Below are 24,956 nucleotides of genomic sequence, written 5' to 3' on the forward strand. Positions count from 1 at the left end.
GGTATCCATAAGCCAAGGCTCTAGTGTGCACTAGATTGGTTTATTTGTAGTGACGTGCTCAGGAATTTGTAAAGAGGTATGTGAATATAAAAATGTGTTAATGTTTATTTTTTAAACAGTGAACTCATAATATAATCTCTCTCTGTGCATCTCATTATCTCTCTTAGGAACTAATTAGTATTGCAGGAGTCATATAGAAAAGAAATCTCACATGACAATGACAAGAAATTAGATTTACGGAAGGAATAGTTTTCATATTTTAAAACCTCGAAGGGCCTTGGGCAATCTCCCGACTGTCAGTCTCCCTTCCACAATCCTACCCAGAGTTATCTTCAACTTGCAACGAGGTGACGTTGGTCAGCACGTCGAACCCTCAGCCATTATAGAAGATATCTCAAACCAGGTTACACCAGTCACTCGTAGCTCCCCAATTTCCTCACGATGGTGGGTTCCTCACCAATTTCCTCACCGGTCCTATACAGATAATAGACCGAGAACACAGGACGACTCAAATCCATGCCGTCCCGCTGCAGTCGGAGTCCTAAGCACAGAGGAGGAGGAGAGTTTTCATATTTTGTTTCTTATAAATGTCGACAATACATTAAATATATTACGCACCAATAATTAGTGTCAAAAAATAGCCGGTTCTATAAGAGATTCGAACCTTCGATCTTCACTCAACTAGGCCGCTATTTTTAACAATTTCCCATTTTCTCACTCAATAACCTTCGTTGAACGTTTGTCTTAAGAGTTAGCAATCTTGTAAACCTTATTAACCTATCTGCTGTCTATCACAAATGTATTTTACAACCTGGAGTAGATTTTGATGTCTGCAATTTAGAACTTGACTTTCGTGGTAAGTAATTCTCTACCGTCTACTATAATAAATAAATCAAAGTCTACATATCTCATATTTTGTAAATGCGAAATGTCATTGTTAAATGTTACAAACAATTTCTTATTCCACCGTTAGTTCCAGATTTAGCCACAGCATTCTGGAAACCAGCGTGAAACGTGTTTCCCACACTTCCAAGGTCAGGTGAACCCTTATCAGTTGTATTGGATGCCTGTGAACATGTTACTTCATACGTCATGGTACTGTGGTGGATTTCTTCCCCTTCCCCTTTTACCTTGAACGGTAGTAATCCCCGACTGGGCACGACGAATCAATCACAGAAAAGCAGACTGTCTAGTAAATCGCATGCAATGTATTATTTCGAGCTCCTAGGTTTTGGAAAGTGAAATAAAAAAAAGTATGTAACATTAATTCATAATGGTTGACTTCTTTGGGTATTATTTCATGACTCTTTTCTACTTACTCCAATGAAACTTTTGTCTACTGTTTTCAGTAGATCAATAGGTGATTTGAAACATCTACTGTGTTCAGATTTTCAAAAAGATATCAATACAAAAAGTAATAAGGGGGTATGAAATTAATATTTACAGCCAAAATATTAAACTTAACATATTATACACTATACTGAATAAATTAATTTCACTTGCAATCTCTCTACTGTACTGGTTTCAGTAGATCAATAGGTGTTTTGAAACATCTATGTTAAGATTTTTTAAATTTGAATTACAATTTGTGTGCCTGAAAACTTAGGCTATACGGGTTCCAGCCCCTTATCATGACAAAAATAAAAGCGTGTCTGAAAACTAAAATATCCTTACCTGGGTTAAAAGCTGAGCCTGTAAAGCGACAGACAGTCAGCACAAACAAGGACAACACACACGCAGTCCTACAAAGATTATACTAACAGTAGGTCCAGTCACCAGAGCCTCGTTAGTCTGCAAAATGCAGTTCAGGGTGTACTACATGGAAGTGAGGTTGGTTTAAATTTTAAATAGATATAAAAACAAATTGTTAGTGAGGAGGAATAAAATGTTATATTTACAGCTAACATGCTGAGCTAAACACACTACAAGGATGTAAGGGATGACCTTCCACGAAGTATGTACACCCAATTGTTGCTTCCACGTAGTACACCCTGGACTTCAGTTTGCAGACGAACGAGGTTCTGGCGACTGGCCCCATGGCCAGTATAATTTTCTGTGTTGTCCTGTGTTTGGTCCTTGTGGGTGCTGAGTGCCTCTTTACAGCCTCAGCTTTTAACCGAATTCAGAATATTTTAATATTTTAGTTACAACACGACGTTACAGTTATGTTATTTTAGTTCTGGTAAGGGGCTGGACACCGTATAAAGTGACAGGTGCAAAATAGCCTAAGTGCTGACGCACCCAAAATTTTGAATTCAAATTCAAACACACTAGATGCAATATTACATGTAGTACTGAAGAGAATATTTCACTTGTAGTTCCTCAACTGTAATTACACATTAGGCCTACTGAAAGTGTTCAGTAGGAAATCATTGATTTTGAGTAGATTTCCGAGAAACACAGTAGAGTACTACAATTGATAACAGTCGATTCTGTCTACTGTAAACAGTAGAAATTACGTAGGTTTATAACGACGATGAGAATGAAACAGAGGTAAAAACAATGATAATGAAATGCAGATGCGACCTGGAGCAAACAGGAACGTAGAATGTCTGGCAGCGAGACGCAAGAGTTGATCAAGCGTATGTAGCATCAAATTCAGCTTAGAGCTCATAATTAATATTTCTACATGAGCTCAACATACAAGTTACATACAATGAGAGAATTGAATTGAGTTTACATCTCACGTGATATGAGTCGAAACTATTGTTGCACATTGAACTGTGAAGTGAATCAATATTCAATTCGATTAACTAGTGAATCATGATATGCTGTGATTTTGTAACGAGATGTGCCAAATGGCTGACAGTATAATAACTTATGGACACATTGATTTAATATATTTGAACAATCTTATAACGTGCGATTTTGCATGAAATTTTATTACTTGAATCTACATCACTTCATTGCAAAGGCTACAAGGCATTTTATGGGTTGTAAAATTCTGTGTTCGATTCACCGTTCGGTTAACTCTGCGATTTTTATTTCTTATTAAACCGAAAAATTATTTATTGCATTTTACTTATTACGAAAATTCGTATATTATTTGCTTTGCGAATGTAGAGAATATATTGTTTTTCATGCTTTTTACAAGACTACAACTATACATGGTGAACAAAAAATAATGTAAAATAAATACTATTCACAAAAGGATGTCAATAGTATTTATTTGTTTTGTTTCTTGATAATTTTCCCTAAAATAAAAATGTATAACTTTCGCTGTACATGACATTTCGTCGAATATGACACATGGATCATTTTTATGCAAATCCTAGTAAAATGATGAGAAATTCAAAAACATATTCTGAAAAATTATTTTCAAAAATAACATTGAAAAATCATTAGAAAGGATTGTTATTTTTTTTAAAAAATATAACATTTTTATTTCTTTAAATTATTAATTAAATACAATACTTAGTTGCTATATATAATAATAATAGGGGTAATCGAACAGAAGTCAAAACCTATAATCTTCGGCGTGAAATACTGATAGCCTATCACTTTACCATCATAAAAAAAAAATTGAAGTTTTTTCTCGGAAATTAATGGCTAGTGCACGCTGGAACCTTGGCATACGAATATCTACCCTACCACTACAAGAAGCCACGTCACAACCTCAATTATCGAAGCTGTAGCCTCTCCATGTAAAACGATTGCGTCGTAAATATAGTAGATTTTGCTTAAATGTTTTGTGACATTCATACCACCTTTATTTCATTTGCTACAAAGGAGCGTTTGGGTGTGTTGTTTATAAAGAGGCGGGTGGGGATTATATTTCTAATGCATATTGAACGAATTGGTCTTAACTCATAATCATGCCGTAAGAAGGAACGAACTCGTGGGGTGGTGGTTATCGCACTGGGTTGTCACTCTAATGGTCGTAGGTTCAAATCCCCACGGTGGCAAAAACTTTTCGTAAGCTTTATTCGTTCCCATTGTTACTATTTGAATTAGTCTTCTTTGAAACTAACAACGAAAGATTATACAATTAACTCTCTCTCTTTCAAAATGGTAATATGAGGACAGGTTTCTTATTATAAGAATTGGAAATTTTAGTGGTCTCAACGCATCTAAAATCCAAAATACTAGATCGACGTTATTTTCTACTGAATTCTAAATCCACGTTATACACAGATAGGCTAATGGGGCCTGGACCTACAGTTTAAAGTGAGATACGAACCACTATGTGTCTCCACTTGTTATCCTGCACTGAACGTAAAACAAACAGCTCCCCGCCCCCATTTTTAAAACAAATTTACATTAAATATGGTATTTATAAGATAATCATCATTAATTTGATTGTTTTTATTACTGAACGTCAAATAAAACATTTTCCACAATCACCCCTTCGTCCCATGTCTCCCAATATATTTCTGTCCCTCTCTTTTCCCCCTTCCCCACCCCCCACACACATGTATCAAAATAAATATTTTCTTAGGTTTGTATGTGTATAAATATAACATTAAATACATCCCAAAATACTATTTATTTTCTACTTTCCGTCACCCCTCTCCCACTCCCACAACCCCTCATTATTATTGGCGTTCGCCAGACCAAGTGGTAATGTATCGACGTCTTGTAATCAGTGTGTCCTTTTCCGAGTTGCAGTCAGGTCGCATAATGTTTCAGATTCCAATTTAAATGTATCCCGAGTCGTGATTAGCCTATGGGTGCAAAAAGTGATGTTAAAACGAACTCTTGACCTCAATAATACAAGTTGTGTATTTTCTTTCAGCTGTGGTTCCCTCTTTTCGCGAGAAATAACGAATTAACCTAATCATTAACTCAACAAATAAAAATGCATCTCTAAATTAATTAATGAAAACTGTTATTACACCCAAACCACTATTTTATCGTAAATGTAAATGAAATGTCATCTCACGTAGTGAAAAAAATGTGAAAATTGTTGTAATGAGTGATATATGATTGTCAAACACATACATGAATACATTATATTAAGTTCGTGAACTATAATTGGGACAATTTAATACTAATTTGAAACGATTAAAGGCAATTAAAACGACAAAGTAAACTTTTGCTCAATCTTTCTGCCGATTCGCATTATTGAAACAATATTTAACCAATGGGGACGTTATCTCATATTTGGAAATGCTGCATTGGTTGAACTTCCTGTGGACAAGACCATGAGTCACGCCTCCTGCTCCTCTGAATCGAACTTCACTCTGATTGGAGGATCGTATATTTCACAACACTTCCTTGTTTCAGAGCTACCAACATAATTTCGTAAGACGTTGGACTTAGAAAAAATCCATGCGGCAGATTTTTTGAACATGACTGTACCTTCTTTCTCGCACAATTTAAATTCGGTACAAGCTGCGTATTGTTTCATTCAGTGAAGGTTCCTGGAACGTATTTAAATTGATGAATAAATGTGGGCTATCAACCAGGTCAATTCTGGAAATGTTTCCGAGCTTTCGAGAGCAAACGCCACTCTCATCTTCAGGGTAGAAGTGCACTCCGTAGAGTATTTGAATTGATCCGAAAAACAAAAAAGTTTCCTGTACCGTATTTAAATTCATCCGAAAAAAAAAAGGTTCCTCAACCGTATTTAAAATGGATCCGGAAAAAAGGTTCCTGGACCGAATTGAAATATTTTACGGACAAAAACGGCGCAGAGCCCATTTACAAGGTTCTTTACGGTCAAGAACCCATTTACGCTTGCTGATTTTCTCTCCTGGACCGGAATTGAATTTATTTAAAATTCCTGGACCTATAACAATCCTGCTCCTGACCCCTGGCGTCGTAACACACTGTGCTAACCAGTCCACCACGGACGTTGTCTCAAGAGAAAGAGTGGAGTTAGAAATCAATCCAGTCATAGAGCAGGTGTGAGAGAAACCTTTAGTCTCCGAGTTCAAGACACATTGTAAAAGTTGCTCTTTCTAAGAACCGCTCCGAACTTAATTCCTCTTCCCAACCTCTGGGATTCCAGCGTCGTCCCCGAGGTGGAGATGGTAGTTTGAAGATAGTAAGAAATAAAGGAAAGAGAAAAATGAACAAGCGCGGTCTTATGTTCAAGATACCATCTCGACATTCGTCCAGAATTACAGAAAAAGAAAACTCTAAACAACCTCGTCCCTACGACGAAACAACTTAGGCCAGTACACACTCTATTCTCCCTTGCTAAATTCTACCTTATCTTCAGATTTTATTGTTTATATCTATTTATTGCTTACATCAGGGACGCTAGACCCTTTTGCCTTTTGTTGTTCGAACTTCGCTCTATGGGTCTTTGTCAGGAGTTGGATTTCAACGGCGCCCTTTACAGTACTTGCCCTTTGTTCTGTCCCTTTCGTCTTTCTGAAACGGGCGGTTTTGCAAAGTCGTGATAATGGCGCAGAAGACGTTGCAAAATTCTCAAGGACATATTTTCAGGTATCTTTTGTCTGGTTGGAGAAGTTTAAGCTATAGAGACTGGATCTTCCGTACAACAAAGGAGAAAAAAGGTGCTGTAATCTGAAATGATTCGTTCCAACAGCGAAGTTCATACGGTAAAATATGAAAATTAATATTACGAAATAGTAGCGTATCCTATATGGATTTGGTTGGGACGAGACTAAACCTACTGCTTCATACATAAATTATATATATATATATATATATATATATATATATATAATATTATATATATATACCGGGTGTCCCAGAAGTCTTTCCCTCATAACAAACTTTATTCATATCCGCTATATGCAAGGTAGAGATGTGAAAATGGTGCCAAAAAGTTGAAAAACTAACCAAGTTTGTTGTTGCAGCTTTGAGTAACGTGGCTGTAGTGTAGCAGTGTCAGTGCCCAGAAAACCGGAAATGTTCACAAATCAGGAAAAAGCTCAGCATGTCCTCTGGTATCACGAGACCCGGTCACCAATAACAGTGCAGAGGAACTTTCAAATGTACAGAATTCTTTCGTCTAGAATATCTGCCATCAATAAGTTGGTATTTAAAAAATGGAATTTATCTTCATTCCCAAATCCTGTCAAGTCCAAGAAACATTGTATGGAAAGATGCCACCCGATGTCAAGAGCATTAATTCCGGATTCCTTGGCACTGACACTGCTACACTGCAGCCACATTACTGAAACCTGCAACAAATAAACTTGGTTAGTTTTGGCACCAGTTTCACATCTCTACCTTGCATATAGATGATATGAATAAAGTTTGTAATCAGGGAAAGACTTCGGGGACACCGACGAACTTTCACACCGTGTATAGGACACCGATAAGTTTCGATGTTACGAGCTCTCAACACTCGTGTATGTATGTAGCCGTGCATCACACCGTTGCCACTGACACCTTTTTTATTTTTTGTGTCAAAAATGAACAAAAAAATTAATACGATAAAGAATATATGACTATTCAAGCTACCGGCCTCTGGAGCGCGAAAGCTTCTACAGGGTGCCTCATAAGTCACTCCTTATTTATAAATGATTGTTAACTTCTTTATTTGTTAACCGATTCTGTTGTAACTAGTGTTATACATTACAGTCATTGAGGTTTGTTTAACATGATAGAAGATGGCCAACATCGAGAACAGCCAACAATGGTACCATCCTTAATGGTATGTTTACAAGGAGTTTACAGAAATCCGTATGTCGAAAGTATGCCCCTCATATTATGCAACTGCAACAATTCTCATGAGACATACGTCTTTTAAGCCACAGAAGCCTCATTATATCCAGTAGTTGTTTCCTGACAAGTGTAACAGGAGAGTAGAATTTGTAGAAAATTTTCTGGCGTGTTGAATAGTCCAAACTGTTTGACAACATTTTGAGGTCGGTTGATTGATTTTGCTTTATTTTCCTTCTCTTCTTGTGCCACTTTTTTTAATTTGCGAAGATGGGGATGAGTGATAGCAAGATGAAATTGATGAATGGACACTCACAAACATCCATGCCCATACCAGGATTCGAACCCGGGACCCCTGGTGTCTTAGCGCGATGTGCTAAGCACTCCGCCCCGGGGGCCGGCATTTTTTTTAGGTCGGATGAGCCAGTATTTTCACGTTGAGGGTTTTGTTAATAGGTGCAACTATCAATATTGAATGGGTGACAATATTCACCTTTGTGTTGAGAAGGCACTGCTTCCATAGCATGTAATCAATTTTAATGATGTATGACTAAAATAAAAATTGATGTCAATGTCAACCGTGAATTTAGGACTTGCTGTTAAGCTTGCATGCTTGATTAATTGATTGAGTTGGTGTTTTAAGTCCACTTTATTCACAGTAAGGCTAATCGGGACTGGACCTACAGCTTAAAGTGGGATCCGAACCACTATGAGCCTTCACCGGGAATCGAACCTGGGCCCCTTGATTACAAGGCGACGACGGTACCACTGCGCCATCGGGGAGGCCCTATTAAGCTTGCATGCATGGAGGATCGAAGGTATTGTTTTTCAAGGGTTCGTATTATCGAAACAAGGCCTCAACATGCAAGACGTTACTAAAAAACAGTAGTACTGTACATATCATCGGGTCCTACACGCGGTGTGAAAGTTCGTTGGTGTTGTACGGCATATGGTGCACCTTCATCTTTTGTGGAAATACAGGTTGTATTTCGTAGATGAACATTCTCAAACATGCTCGTTCTGTGAACGAAGAGATCACCTACGTAAATCGATTTAGCTTGAACAAACGCCTTAGCCTCCAGAATTTGCCATTTCTCACATTGTTCCTTGCTTAAGAGCTTGGTACATTGGGAACGTTTCCCCTTTCCATCTATTCAGAACGCGGATCCCTTTTATAAGGGCGACACTTGTGACGTCTTTATGGGTCCGGCCAAGATCCCGCGGCCTGCCGAATTCTATCTTCGCAGACATCCCTGTCTAAAGCTTTTCCGTGTGCAGAATAGCAACTAGCTGTGGTACTTTCTCTATCCCGCTGACACTCCAATAAAATGCAGGGAAGATGTCTTTGTGTGCATTGCAAACGTGTCGGTGACGTTTCCAGGCTCAACAATGCCATCTGTTGTGCGAGAGTTCAAGTAGTGATGTGTATCGCCTAGTCTTAAGAAATTGTAGTAATGTTAATACTTTCATGACGGTTAGAATTACTATATTTTTACATACCTGCCTCAGTTTTGCTGTTATATCACTAGTATATAAAAAGTTAGGGCATTGCTGTCAACTTTCTACTTATATTTATTAATTATTTTTTTTGCTGAGCTCATTTGTTCAGTGGATCTGCATATACAAATCTTGTAGCTTTTTGGAATTTTGCTGAACTATCGTGATTTACTTAAGATATTATAACTAATCGTATACCTTTAATATAGCTCGTAGTTCCATTGTTTTCGTCTTTTGATCATTATAATTCGTTACGTGAATAAACACAGCGTTAATAATTATTACTTTACACATTGTTATGCAATCTATAGGATGCAATGAATTGCATTAAAAATAGTAGGTCACTTAATTAACTTTTATTGGCAACAAGTTAGGAATTCATATTGTAATTTATGACTCATATAAATACATCGCATTATTTAACGAGATTCAGCTTTGAAATGCTGAAATTTGTGAGTTTCTAGTAACTAGCGAAAACAATGCATAACGTTGCTATTTCTTGTATGAGTGATACAATTTCAACCGTGATGCAATACGTTAGATATTTCCTTGCTATGTATCACCTTTATTTAGCATTGAAAGTTAACTTTTTTTTTATTCATATGTGTTAGTTGTCTTTCATCTCGGTCTTTCAGTTGTGGTATTGAATACGCACCAAATATTATAATGGACTGATTTTAATTTTTTAAAAAGCACACTGTTTCTGCGGAGAATAGCTCTTCTCAGTGGAGTGGCATGACGTTCTCAAAACTGTAAGCCATCATAGTAATAACCCCATCATTGAGAATGCCTGCTCAGCGACTTCAACTCCAGCAATCAGTTCAAAAATAACAAATTTCACAAAATCTACATTAGAGGGTCAATAGTATTGATCTTTATGCCTATTTACTTGAAAAAAGAGTAATAGAAATATAATATAAGGTAATAGTATGCAAAGCTATAGCATCTCAGTGCCGGATCTACAAATCTTGGGCCCCCCGCAAAATATTTCCAAAGGCCCCCTCTACCTACTTACCTTTACACACACACACACACTATAAATATATATATATATATATATATATATATATATATATATATATATATATATATATATATAATACATACAATATATATGTTATATATAATACGTACACATATTTAATGTATGTGTGTGTAGTTCTTGATCTCATGTTGACAAAATCACATATAAGGGTGTAGAAGGTGATTCAAAAGTCCCTTAACACCCCCTATAAAAAGTAAAGGAGTTAGGCTGGGTATTTGTAATTGGTCATGATTGAAACAGGTTAGGCTTAGGGAGAACCACATTGGTGTGTTCCAAGCGGACTCCACCATATTGAGTTCAACTCAAAATTTGTAAATGGGAAAGGGGTGATGTGATATATATATATATATATATATATATGCCACTGTTTTCTCACACCTGGAAAATTATAACTATTTCCTGATTAAAGATAGGTTGAAGAAACCTTCAACACTGCATTTCTCGTAAAATTCTAGCCTGACTTGATTTTAGTCTGACTGCTACGCGGGAAACCTGGGGTGGGTCATCTAAGGTCGGAATTTACCCGCTCATAAAGCAGCTCTAGGACCGACCCAGCCTAAAATGAAATGGTACCCAGGATTTGTTGGGGGGGGGGAGATAAAGCCAGCCGCAGCGTGGTGCTTGCTGATCACATCACCTCCAAGATGGCCGGCATCGAAAATATGTTGGCCCTATCCCCAAATACCCTAAATGTGCCTTCATGGCACGGTGCTATATACACAAGGAACTTTTATTTACCTGTATATATTAAGCATTGCTTAAATGCTTAAATGCACGGCACACCCCTAGTTCTTCGTTTGATTATGTTGCTAAAATCCGGTGAAGGCACATAATTATTCGGATCTAACATTAGTCTGAAGGTCCCGACCTGATTAGCCTAGCTGTGCATAAAATGAACTTAAAACAAAGTACTTAACTGTCAACTCTTTGAAAAAGATAAGAATACTGAAGTATGGAGTATCATCCATATTAAAATAAAAGTAGACGTTAACTTTCGTTCGTTTTCTAGTTATCTATTTACATACACCATGTCACTGATCATGTGTACAATGTTGTTAAGCGAAAACTTAGACCAATGTAAATCCTGAAGTTTAAGACAATTTAATAGGACACAAATGAAACAATGCACGTTAAAATGCAAATAATTATTAATTGCCATTTGTTAGATGTGTCACTAAGATTTGTGTCAATGTTTAACACATTATAAAATATAGGCATAGAGCGTTATGTAAAAATTGTTACATTGACCATTATATTAGAAAGGATAAGTATACCTTTGTAATATGTGGATGAAAAACTCCCGAAAGTTGCCAAAGAACATCACAGAGTCACATATTAAAATATGTCAAACCCTGATGCATGTTTCTGCATTTGAACATTATCTACACAGTTGCTTGAGAATACAACTTTAATGCACTTTTTTCGTAAAATAATACTTTTTCGTTTCCAGTAGATAAACCATAATTCACTTAACTCGTGACCCAGTGCATTCATTCGTATAATACGCCTGGCTTGGTGGAAAATTCTTAATTGTTTATACAATATTTTATGTACTCTCAAGGTAAGAATACAATAATTGAGAGTAGATTTGCAGTTAAGGTGTTTATCTTTCAATTATATAAACCAGCAGAGTTTCCATACTCCTTGAAGATACATTTTAATTTGAAACTGTATGTCCAGTCTAGTGAAATACAATTTAACGTTTTCCATGCCTGTGAGTCGAATATGCTTGAAGCGTGAATTTCGCTTAACATACATTTATGTCAAACGCATGGTTACATTCAGAAACATCCTGAGAGTATTGTAAAATACGTTATCAAAACAAAATGTCCTTGTTTTGCTTGTTAGCGTTCGTTGTTCTCACGTGTAGCTTGAACATTATAGTGTTTTGCAATATTTGAGGCAAAATGTAAGCTTCAGTACATTTCTTCCTCTGGAGTATTTGCAGTTGTACTTCTACAACAATGGTTAATTTAACCTAGTTTTATGCTCAATGGTGCAAGAAACGTACAAAGGAATGGTTTCATACGATTTCACGGCAATGTTGTATTTTCAAGAAGCACTGCAGAACGGACATTTCTCTTTACACAAGAGGACAAACGCAAGGGCACCCTCATAAGGGGCCAAATAGAATTATGATCCTGAGACACACACAAATTTCTTGCTGACAAAGACCGATGCAAACTAACACACACACTAGACATGACCAACATGTTTTTCACCTTAATGTAGCTTCAGTTGAGAAGTAAAAATCCAGAAACAGGATAAAAGCCCTTTCAAGGTCAAGTAATTTTTAATGTGAATTTGAAAGAATTTCGTTAGTAATATTAGTAAAGTAATACTTTTAAATTATTTGACAACTTATTAAAAGTAGATATACTGTACATGAGTACGGTCCACTTCCTAACTACAAACTAACTCGATGAAATTATATAAAAATTATGTTGCCAGATGGAATAACTCATTGAATTATTGATGATTAAGCAGTTCTAACACTGATCTTGTATTTGTTATAGAATAGAAAAATGCATGCATTAGCCCTGTTCCTGTTAGAGAAACAAAGATGCAAAAGAAAGCAGTCAGCTAAGGTTTTTGATAATGGATTTACTTGTGAGAAAAAGACGAGGTTGAAAGAAAAATCTGAGAAATTACAGATAAAGAGTAAGAAATCATCGGTTAAGGAGAGGTCTGCACAAAGATGAATATAAGTTGAGCCAATAAATGAAGAAGATAACGTAGGAATCTATGCTCTGGAATCCTGATGTGATGAACAAAACGTGAACTCACACATAGGGCCTCCGAGATGGCGCAATGGTAGCGTCGTTGCCTTGTAATTAAGGGATCCCGGATTCGATACCTGGTGGAGGCACGTAGTGGTTCGGATTCCAATTTAAACTGTAGGTCCATTCCAGATTAGTCTTACTGTGATTACTTAATACCAACTCAATCAATCAATCAAACGTGAACTAACAGGTAGAAAAGATATTCAATTGCTTGGATGCTTAGATGAGAGATATCATCAAGAGTAGACTGGCTAGCATGTATATAGTGTCAGAAGTAGATGCACGAAGCATGGATGTTGTGTTGTGACAGGTGTAAGAGCTGTGAGAGAAAGCCCTACCTACGAACAGGCCTGGAAGGAACATGAAATGCCTATTTGGCAATTTTTTTCTATTTTTACTTTCTAAAAACTACTACCCTATCCAGCTTTTGTTATAGGGTTATAAGTCAAGTAAGTTAGTCATTCAAAAACATTTTGCTTTTAATTCAACATAAGATTACTTTCGATAATGTATTCATATTTTTCACTTGGTTACTTTAATCAATATTTACCATGAATCCATAACTCCTTCTGCAATGGGACATTTTCCCTTTAACTTTCAGGACATATGACCAAAAGACATCGTTTTAAGTAAGATCTCAAATTTCAGGTTATATTCCATTTACAGAAGTTGTACAATGATCTATTGAAACAAGACTAAATTATAATTTGGTTAAAAATATAAGCATATCACTTAAATAAAAAATGTAGTTTTTCAGCCAGCTGTTCCTCTCCTCGAATTACCTATATTAGGAGAAAAAGGAGTTTGAAGCTTGGATTAAAAATTTGTCTCCACGAATTACGTTACAATGAAAATAAATTGGTAAAAGTTGACTCCAAACTTGTGACAGTGAACACAAAAGTTTAAAAAAAGTTTGCTTGTACTTGTTGCAAGTAATAATATTCATTCGTTGTTACTTGTAATGATATGGATAATAACAATTAGAATTAATAGTATTAATTGTCCTAAATCTACAGTCGCAGGCAATATAAATGGGACACCTGTATCCTGAAATGCTCCCTTCCCCGCAAGGCGTTATATATGTTGCATAACTCTCCGGTGACAAGTGGATTTTAATAGCAAATTTTCAATGGCAACTTCTACCAACGCCGTAGAGTTATGCAACACACATAACGCCTTGCGGGGAAGGGAGCATTTCAGGATACAGGTGTCCCATTTATATTGCCTGCGACTGTACGTCAGGAACGTTTGCTTCTATGAGTCTGTTAACCCCTTCTCTGTGTAATTTTCTGGCAAAATGCTTTCCGTACTGTGTAATTTTTTTTCTGAGTTTGCTTAGTTACTGCTTCAGCACAATTCATCCGAGCATCATGATTCATATGTCTTTCTCTTCAGAATAAATACAATTGATGTTTAAATCTGGCGTGGGACAGCCAAGTTGTTTAACTTTTAATTTAATATCGTATAGTACCTTGGAAAACGGTGTATGTAATAATGCTCTAATCTGACTCATCTTTACTAACTACCCTTCCTTTCACACACCATCGGACTCTTTCACTTCACGAAGAAGAAAAACACTGAACAATTAGAGTCACCGAGTCGATCACGGTATTCTCTCCTTGCTTTCTTTATAATTTGCAACAACTGTCCCTTTGATATTTAGGCAATTCTTTTGTACAGAAAATGTATTCAACACGTGAGTGTCTGTGCGCGTGAGAGCAAGGGATATATTTTTTCTTAAGGAGGAAATCGATAACAAAAAAGTCTGGATGGCTCTTTAGACGCATCTATCTAAATTGTTATATAAATTTGGGGAAGATATTACGTTCGTTCTTGCCAAGTATGCAGGAAAGTATCTTTCTCGTGAATTACTTCTCCAACGAATATTACAAATCTGTCAGAATAAGCCACTTCTCTGTGAAATTTGCAACTATGTCAACACGATGCGAAAGCTCTCGCGTCGTGCGAGCCGAAAAGGGGCACGGCTGGTTATATTATGGCTACCACTGGGCTACCACCTCCTCGCTCGTTAACTGTGGAGACTTTTTCATGCCTCCGCGCATGCCTCTGCGCACAGGCCAGACTATGCTGGCCCAGATCAAGTGAGAGAACAGCTGGGGATGCAGCGCAGGAATTGAGGCGGCCGTAAGCTCGAACGCTTACGAGATTCGAATCTCCTCGTTCGTAAATGTATTAATTTAACTATATTTTGGCAAAGCAAGTGCTTTTTTCTTTTTCTGAGGGTAGAGCCATGGCACGGCGGCTCTCCCCTTAGAGTCGCCGCTGCTATTAGGTACTATTAGAAACTCACAAACTCAAAAACAAAAAAAAAAATGTACATAAAGCAACTGACTAAACGCGGCACACAGACGATCTCACGTTTGCACTTTCTCAGCATAAAAAAACAGTTTACTTTCCTCTGAACTTCTTCTTCTTCTTCTTTGTCGGCACTGAAAATCGTGGCTAAATAAAATGTCGTTGTCTCTTCAATAGCAAAACATATGTTTCACCAACAAAAAAACGTATTATTCCGTTCAACACAGGTTACTTCAGTCAGAGATGTTCACCCAACACAGAATAAGCTATAGTGACCAAGGGCGTAATATTACGTCGAACACAGGGAAGAGGAAGAAATGTACTTCCTCTATAAACCTATGCAATTATTTTAGCTTTCTTACAAGCTATTTAATGACGTAAAATGACATCATAATGAAATGACTCCGCGATGCGTCACTGGAAAGTAAGGACAATCGATTGATTGCGGTAAGCTAAAGGTTAACACAAACGCTTGAGACAAGGGATTAAAATAAAACTGGAGACGACCGAGAATGAGACACGAGCCGAACGAGATTGTACCTAAACGCATGACCATGAAATTAGGCGGGTGGCATAACTTCGCGCTGTTGCCACGTCGGAGCACAATCCCTTGTATTCGGAGGGTTAAGAGAGAAATATCTCATTGTAGAGTTGGTCTTTGTAATCCATGTGATACAAACTGACAGCATTTGCTCGAAACGTCAGGGATGTCACAAGTGCCCCGGAAGGAGGTCTGTCTGACGTTCGAACTAGGCAACGCAGCCAGGTTGACGTTGCCACACAGTGCGCGGGAAGCAGCGACTTTTGTCCCGATCTCGCTTTGCTTTTCTCATATGTGGCATCAGCGCAATTCTACCCAGCCGCCTATTTCCACTATAAACACCTTATTAGCCTGTCTGAGCATCTAACAAACTTTTGCGCTACTAAATCAAGGAACTTAGGTTTGAGTCCTAATTTCAATTTCTTTACATTCGTTCTCTCTTCTGTTTTATGTTTATTGTCTACTTTTCTTCTTCCTAAAACGAAATAAATAGCTGAAATACAATATAGCATGCCCATGCCGAAAATAGTGACTGTTGTCAGAACACACACAAAAAAAATGAAAAACTAAAACACGCGATAATATAGTAAATATAAGTAGGCGCACAATAGCCTATAGATATCAGAAATAGAACGTATCGGTTTGTTAATTCGGTACTCAGTATGAAATCCTAAATCTGAATACAAATATTACACCACTCTAAAGAATCAAGAACATGCCATTCAGTTTCCATTGCTGTCTTCAACATACTTTCTTTCAATAAATGTCCTATTCTTCTTAAGAGATTTATTACCGGATGACGTTAAGGCCACAAATAGACTAAGTGTTGGCACTTTCAGGATTTTAATTTCAATCAATCAATCAAAAATTTATTGTATTTTGCTTATAGATACTTCAAATTTGCTTTCGCGTATAAAATTTTATGTTCCGAAATGTATTTTAAGGCGTAGAAATGACTCCTCGAGAGAATGATAGATGGCAGTAGTGTAACCCATTACGATATTGTGCAAATTATTTAATACAGTCTACAGAAATAACATTATTTATGTATATGTAATTGTGACTTTAGTTCTGTTCATTGACATTTTTGTATGCAATTGCATACAAAAAAAGTTTGTATGGAACAAAAAAATATACGTAGCTTTTCGTCTGTTCTAGATAGTGAAAGTGAAATGATTACGAAAATGGAAGTTAATAACTACGAACGTTCGTTTGTGATCCTTCCTAAAGGCGTTGCTCATGGAAATATATTATTAGAAGGAAATTAGTGATAAATGTTTTTGAAATAATAGAAGTAAGTTCATCTTATCATTTCGAAGTTAGTGCAAAATATTCCCAAAAGTTCAAGTGTTAATGTGGAACGTGTACCTGACAATACTTAATATTTTTTAATGGTGTCATTATGCCTAGGTATGTTGAAAGCAAAACTATTGTTTTCTTTGGGAATTGTAGTCAGATTTCTGTTGGGGTGGCATCTCTTGGTCCTACCTGAGCGTCGCCACTGGGGAAGAAATATAACCACTCCATGTTGTAATATCCTTGGGATGATTTAAGTTGATTTGTTTGAACCGAATACAAGTTGTTGGTTGTTGACTAAACGGGAAACTCAAGTAACAACCCGGTTTACATTTTGTATGTTTTGTATTGTTTGGAGAGAAACATGTACGGACTTGTCGATATATGATCACAAAATATATGAGATAATTACTAAGAACAAAGTGATGATTCAAATTTATTTAACTGTGAAAATACCAAAACAGGCGATTCTGAGAAACAAACCTTCATATTGGGCCAGTATTTCACGTTTCGGCCATTTTTGTCTGATCGTGACGGCGAGGATGATTATACGAAGCTGATAAAGAGAGATTTTCAAGGATTCGAGGCAGCAATTCGAGCACAGAACGGACAGTTACGAGTTTGTTAGCCTCTTCCACACAAGGAGGGGTTAAGATGAATTCATGAAACCAATCAGGGAACAAATTATAAAAACGTAAATACTTTACAGTGCATCCGATTTTTTAAAATTTTGATTTGGTATATTTTACTTCGCACATCTGCCGCTTTCGGCTAATCGCGAAGATGAGGATGAGTGATGACATAATGAAATTAATGAAGAACACTCACAGGGAACGATCATGGCCGGGATTCGAACTCGCGACCCCTAAACTCGTAGCGCGCTGTGCTAACCACTCCGCCACGGAGCCCGGCAAAAGTGGATTCGAACCTATAACCTAGGCCGGTGGCGTAGTAGTAGCGTTGTCGCCGTGTAATCAAGGGGTCCCGGGTTCGATACCCGATGGAGGCACATGGCACAGTGGTTCGGATCCCTCTTTAAACTGTGCGTCAAGTCCCGATTAGCCTTTCTGTGCATAAAGTGGACTTAAAAACAACAATTCAAACAATCAATGGAACCTATAACTTTACAACGAAGAATATATAGCATAATAGGTTTAAAGTTTCTCAAGTTTTCTGAGCCCTTGTACTTGCATTTATTGGGTTGGTTTTCTGCTGCTTGTGGCGAATCGCAACGATGATGATGGACAATGTTGATGGGATATCCACAATACCCGAGCAGGGACTGAACTTAGTCAAGTTTAAACGTGGAACTCTTGCGCACACGGACAAATGACCATAATTTGCAATAAAGGTAACTTTTTTTTCGGAATTGCTTGAAATGGTACTTACTCTTTGCAAGCGTCGGTTCTATAGTGTTGATGAGAACCAGGAGACTAGCTGTGACCAGGAGAAATGACGTCGACCAGCTTGCCATAGCGACCGCAACGATGAGTCCCGTAAGAGAAGGTGCGTGGAGATGAGATCAGATGCCGACTACCTGCTGCCACGGACGAGAACCGAATGAACGCCCGACACGCGCGATTCTGCTTTTAAAAAAGGCCGCCAGTCAACTCTCACGCGAGGCGGAGGCGTAAGGCGTGCGGTGGGACTGCCAGGGGCGCAGGAACTCTGGAGTGTGTGACGTACGAGCGCAGAAGTGCGTTTAATTCCGCCGTCTATTAAGCATTAACATGTCCTCCCGGCAACAAGTCGGACCTGCCCACTCGCTATCTGCACCCCTCCGTATGTAACGTTACATATCCTCCCCTCCCCCCCCCTACTTCCACTTACAGGGTTTTCACCGCGTGAAATAACGTTTTTTAAAGATAAGATACGAAGTGTACAGACACCTAGATCCTGAAATGCGTACTTCTACTTCAGCTCTACGTCGGTGGCAGAAGTTGGCATAGTAAAAATCCACTTATCGCGTACAGTTAGGCAACACACATTACAGGGAAGTGAACACTTCCGTATCTAGATTTTTCCATTTTAATTGCCGTGACTACTTTTCCAAATGAATCGGGTCATTTTTACTTCGGGTTTTTCTTTTTGGCAACTTCTGGCCAATTGGGAAGACGAGGATGACTGCTGTGCATGAACGTTCGGAAAGGGAAGAAAAAGGGGGGCGAGGGCACACACCTCCTCGGAAAATAAATGTAAATGTAAAATTATATACTTCACACATATAATTTCATTTCAGTCAAAGTATTTTATGTAAATTATTATAAAGGCGTTGCTACAACAGAAGGGGTGCTTTTTGTGAGGGTAACGATATTATTGGGGGTGGCACAATGATCAAGAATGCGAAAAGAGTCGGCAAAAATATAAATTTTGACTTTTAGGTAAGGGGATAAAACATTACTACTTCTATAAGCAACTAAATGGGGCATGAAACTGCCATATAAATTTTTCTCTAAATTCATTATTTGTTCTTGTATTCGGGCCTCAAAATGGCGGTTCGTGAAAATGGAATTTTCGGATTATATTTTGTACTTATTTTTAAGACTTGTAGCAATTATTTGTTCGCCGGACAATATAATTGTGCTAGGTAGACTCACAACTTCTCAGTAGCGCACAGAAAAAGAACATATTTGAATTACAATAAAATATAATGTTTTTTTATTTTTGACTTGAAAATACAAAAGTTAACTTGAGTTAAGATAGCTTTTGCCGCTATTTCATGCGACGATTTCTAAAGCAAAGGGTACTTTAAAGTATTGTGAAAACGGCACGGGAGAAAAGTTTTGCTACTTTTTGCTATTCTTGACAAATTTAGCTTATTTGTGACCGTTGTTAATGGGTCAGCTTGCAACCCCCAATCAAACGTGGTCACGTGTACGCGCGCTAGGGGAATAGGTCGTCTCCTATTTCGCTATCTGCTAATGCTTAATACATATAGAAGTAGTGTAGTGTAACAGAAATTTATTCAAACGTACCCAACAACCCCTAACACCTTCCCAAACCTTCATCAACACCTTCCCTAAAATTTTCCCAAAAGACTCGGCTGTGTAAATATTACCCAGAAGCAAATTTACTTCGTAAATCCGAGTTATAATTACATTAAAGCATTTTATTAACAATATCTTTATTGGTTAATCTAATTGTATTAATTTGGAATATCTTTATTGTATTTGACAATTGATAAAAATGTGAGAAAAGATAATGTTTAAATACCAAGCTGAAATCGAATCCCGCTCGGGCTTGGTTGTTTGTGAATGTCCATTCATCAATTTCATCATTTCATCACTCATCCCCAGCTTCGCAAATTAGCCAAGAGGCACAAAACGCGAAGTATAACAAACTAAATCAATCAAATCAATCAATGGTAAAGACGAAATAAATATTTCAAAATCTTTTGGGTCATTTTTACACATTCATGTGTCCTTGTGGGTTAATGGTGATGGTGTGTCATAGAAATCCACGAAACATTATTTCTGAAAAATCTGATGAAGACAGAAATTATCAGATTAATCATTTGTTTCATTCTTGTTAGATTCTATAAATTCTAAAAGATTGTGTTAAGACGTTTAGTGTTGATGTGTCGCGGTGCTGCAACAAAGTATGAAAACTGTTGCCGAAAAAAAGATAATTTTCTAAAAAACAATTTCAGTTGACTTTTAAAAAAAATGTTGTGTTTGTAGTTGCTTTTTCTTCACTCTATGCAATCTCAAAAGCAGATTATCAGTTTTGAAGAAAGTAGCGACAGGAATAATAGGTGATAAACTGAAGAGCTTCGCCAGGAAAATACGTCTAAGGAACTCGGATCCACAACCAAAGTACATTTAAAGGAAGAAGGAAAGATATCGGAACTAGTACATAAATATTATTTAATGCCTTAAAATCTTGAAAGTGATATGATATGAAGTCTGTTATCCCCTTTTTAAAATTTTATTGCGAATAAATTCATTTTAACGATACATCTCACATTTATTATTTCTATTATTATTATGATTGTTATTATTTTATTACTATCATTAAAATCCTTATCTTCATTACTTTTGTTATTATTTAATCTATTTCTGGAAATGTATTTCGGTTTCCAAATGTATTGTTTAGTTTTACAGTGGTTTTAAGTGTGTATTGAAATAGGTCAAATTTATACTTTTTGTATAAAAATCAAATTAATCAATCTCATGTGAATGTTGTGGACCCAAAGTGTGAATTATTCCTTAAAATTGCTAATCTTACACATTTGTATTGATTTTTGCCGATATTTTTCGTATACCGGATCACTGTGCTACGGAGAGTAGTACAAGATTAAAGTTCTTAATGGTATCTAACCAGGGTGCGAAATTCTGGGGGGGGGGGGGGCGGGAGATTTCCCCCCACCAACAATCTTGGCCTCAAAAATCCTCCCCAGCAACAATTCCCCGGGGGGGAGTTTTTGTTCCAACAAACAAAAGATAAGCAATTACTTTTAATATTAAGTATACTTTACTAAGAATACTATTAGTGTAGTTGTGAGTGTTCAATGCCATTTCTCTCTCAAGAGGTCATTAACAAATCTACATCAATACGCACAATAAAATTAAAACAAGAATGCAAAACAATAATAACTATGAAATCTATTTGATTTATATTAACATAAAGCAAAAACTAAATAAGAACTTAACATAATAAAACCACTTCAACTAGTATTTCATAATTTAATAACATCTTTAAACAGTTAGTAAGGGAATTTGTTAGCTACGTTATAATATCTGATATATATAAAAGTAACAAATTACCAGATGTTTCAACAGAAAATTGAGAAAACCCAAAAGTTTAATGGAAGACATGTTCGAAACGTCCACCTTGACGATTTATCACTTCTCTCACCCGGTTGCACATGTTGTCAAATACCTGACCAAGGGTTGCACGACTAACATGTGCAGTACACTGTTCGATGTTTGCTTTCAAACCATCTAATGATCGCAGTCCTCGTTTGAAAACTTCCTGCTTTAGGAAACCCCACAAGAAATAGTCACATGGGTTTAAATCAGGGCTAGTTGGAGGCCACTCTAAACCATTTTGAAAGAAATGTGTGTAGCGATTTAAAATAATACGATTGTTGAATTTTGCTGTCCTGTAACATTCCCAGTCTTGTTGAATTGACTTAGTTGAAAATCATTGCAAAATCAAGAAAGCTTCTGATTTGTACGGTACTTTGGACAGAAACAAGAGAGCGTGACTCAATAAACTAGGTCACCAACTGAATCTTCTGCTGCAGTGAAAGTCTTCTGTCCTCCATTACTGTACTAATGTACTATAAACACCTGATAAAAATTAAATTAAATTAAATTTTAGGCTTTTTTCAATCATAACGTATACAAATTATTACTGAGAATATACTAAATATTTTTTTAGGGTGATTTGAAATCACGGCGTTTTTGTTGAAACACCCGGTATTTTATTTATGTGTAATTAATAATCCTAAATACTAATGAATTTTTAATTTAGTAATTAATTTTTACTTTTAATAACATTATAAATTTGTATATTGTCTAATTTATATGTATGTTTGGGGCGAGGGGGTTTGGAGATTAAGATCCTTCTCCCCCCCCCCACCAGTCTTAATTGATTTCGCACCCAACGGCTTATTCTCAAGGGTCTTCTAGATTGACACTAACAGTTTACACATCAATTGCTTGTGAAACAAGTTTAACAAAATGTAATTTGTAGCGGCCTCAGAAAACCATTCGTGTTGAGTTGATGCACAATCTCGCCATCGAAGGTTTCAGGTTTGGTTTCCGGCCTGAGCGTGCGTGTTGTTCCATTGGGAGTTTCCTATCATCAATTTTATCCAATCATCATTCACCATGGTCGTCGCGATTGACCAAAAGTGGCAAAAGAGCAACTCAAAAAAAGAGTTTCATACAACACGTCATATTTCAACTTGTGGAGGTCAAAATAACACTGTGGATCACAAGCCATCTCTAGGATAAGAATGAATCTCAAAAAATGCCTGTTTCGGATTTACTTACGCAACTCTCTTACTCCTGTCTCTAAGCGCTGTTCAGTAGCTAGTCAGTGAGTCTATAATAATCTCGGCTGTTCGATCGATATAGAAGAGCCTGCGCCACAACCTGCGCAGTATGCAGTTTGGCGAATAATTGACGGTGAATGGGAGGGGCTTACACTTTAACGCCACTGTTACAACTCGCATCGAACCTGCACAGAAGATTTGACACGGAATATTTTGAAAATGAGACAACTCTACTCACAGTCATACGAACTGCACAACTCCTTTCTATCATGTCCTTCGTCAGCAAAGGGAGCATTTAAGCCTATGCCTGCCACTTTTCTGTGCGATTGTCCTTTGGAACAGGAATGTCACGTGATGGGGATTTGCTGGCAGGCCCCTAATTCGATCTGCTGGAAAGGAGTTTAAGAATGTCCCTTGCACACACCTGAACCGCTAGTAAGGATATAAGGATGTCTGGGCAGTGGATCAACCAATATGCTACACTAATACAGAGTGCTTCAAAAGTCGCGCAACCCAAACTTTGGTAGCCTGTAACATTAAAACCGTAAGAAATATTTTACACCGGACTCTCTGCATTATGAAGCCTTATTCATTGAGATAGTTTTCAAAGATTAACATTGTCAGTTTACTCCATACAGAAAATTCTGTTAATTAATAATTGGCGGAAATTAGCGTCTTTTTCCCAGAAATGCAATTTTCAGTGAGAAAACTGTATGGAAAATTTTCGAAGGCCATAATTAGACGTCTCATGACTGATGACATGTTACTGATGTCATTTTTGACAGGTGTGAGTTATGTGAAGCATTTGATGGGTTTCGGGCTGGCGATTATATGTATTAAGTGGAACAATTGCAAAGCAGACAGTGACGATACCATGGTTTAAAAGCAATATATATATTGCTTTTAAACCATGGTATATATATATATATATATATATATATATATATATAAAAATAAAATAATACCGTCTCCCATAAAATAATCTTCCGCCCTCTGGCAATGACATTTTCATTTGCTGAGTGCTATAAACTGATGGACATTTTTTAAATAACGGACAGGGGCCTCCCCGATGGCACAGTGGTAGCGTCGTCGCCTTGTAATCAAGTGGTCCCGGGTTCGATATCCTGTGGAGGCACATAGTGGTTCGGATCCCACTTTAAATTTCTGTGAATAAAATGGACTTAAAACACAGCTTCAAATCAAATCAAATTTAAATAATGGATGGTACCTCATGCAAATTTCAGGTGTACAGCGTCTACAGTCAGTCCTTCAATCTCAGTCTATTTTCAATGGACGCACCGTTATTCACTTGTTCATGTTATTCAGTTCATGATTTATTCGGAACTTATACTCTGAATATTAAGGTACTGAAATTTGTAAAGTTGCAGAATATTTGAAGTAAGAGAGAAGGCACTCGTTATTGCATTTCAAGAACAACTCACAAAGTAGTTTCGCTCCGTCTTTTAATCCAGTCCCTGTAATAGAGTCCCGTAAAAATTTTAGTTATGATTTATCTAACCAATGGAACCTAGTAGAATACATGTAGGAGAGTCAGAAAAACTTGGGTAGACATCACCATATTCTGGACCGGGTGTTTTAGACGCCATTTTCCAAAATGGCCGACAGCCACAATATTTTGCTTTTGTTTCCGCTCCTGAAACCGTTATAGTCATAATTTTGGTGTCTAAATATATGTTTTGAAGGGTGAGGAATCGAATAAAATGGTTCCCGAAGTTGTCTGATCGTTATTTATTTCAGAAATATTTTTTTCGATTTGTTTGTCCTGATCTAACAAAGCTGCCAGTCAAATCAAGGATATCTCAGAGTAATCTTATTCAACGAAGGCACTACATACGAAAGAATATACCATGTCAAAGGGTTCTACATTAC

At 37.0% G+C, this 24,956-nt stretch overlaps 1 protein-coding gene and 1 long non-coding RNA gene across 4 annotated transcripts in view; one reads left to right on the top strand and one right to left on the bottom strand.

Annotated features, from left to right (window-relative positions):
• The window catches only part of LOC145977970 (neuropeptide CCHamide-2-like), a 315,146-nt gene extending 296,519 nt beyond the window's left edge, over positions 1–18,627 (bottom strand). The window contains exon 1 of the mRNA XM_083110318.1: positions 18,452–18,627. Coding sequence (XP_082966444.1) covers positions 18,452–18,536 — 85 coding nt within the window. The 5' untranslated portion in view covers positions 18,537–18,627. The remainder of the gene's footprint in view (positions 1–18,451) is intronic.
• LOC145977971 (uncharacterized) overlaps positions 1–24,956 on the top strand; it is a 374,894-nt gene that overhangs the window by 273,246 nt on the left and 76,692 nt on the right. The window lies entirely within an intron of this gene.

This window comes from Lepisma saccharinum, chromosome 24 (genome assembly GCF_977018435.1).
Source record: "Lepisma saccharinum chromosome 24, izLepSacc3.1, whole genome shotgun sequence".
Lineage (NCBI taxonomy): Eukaryota > Metazoa > Arthropoda > Insecta > Zygentoma > Lepismatidae > Lepisma > Lepisma saccharinum.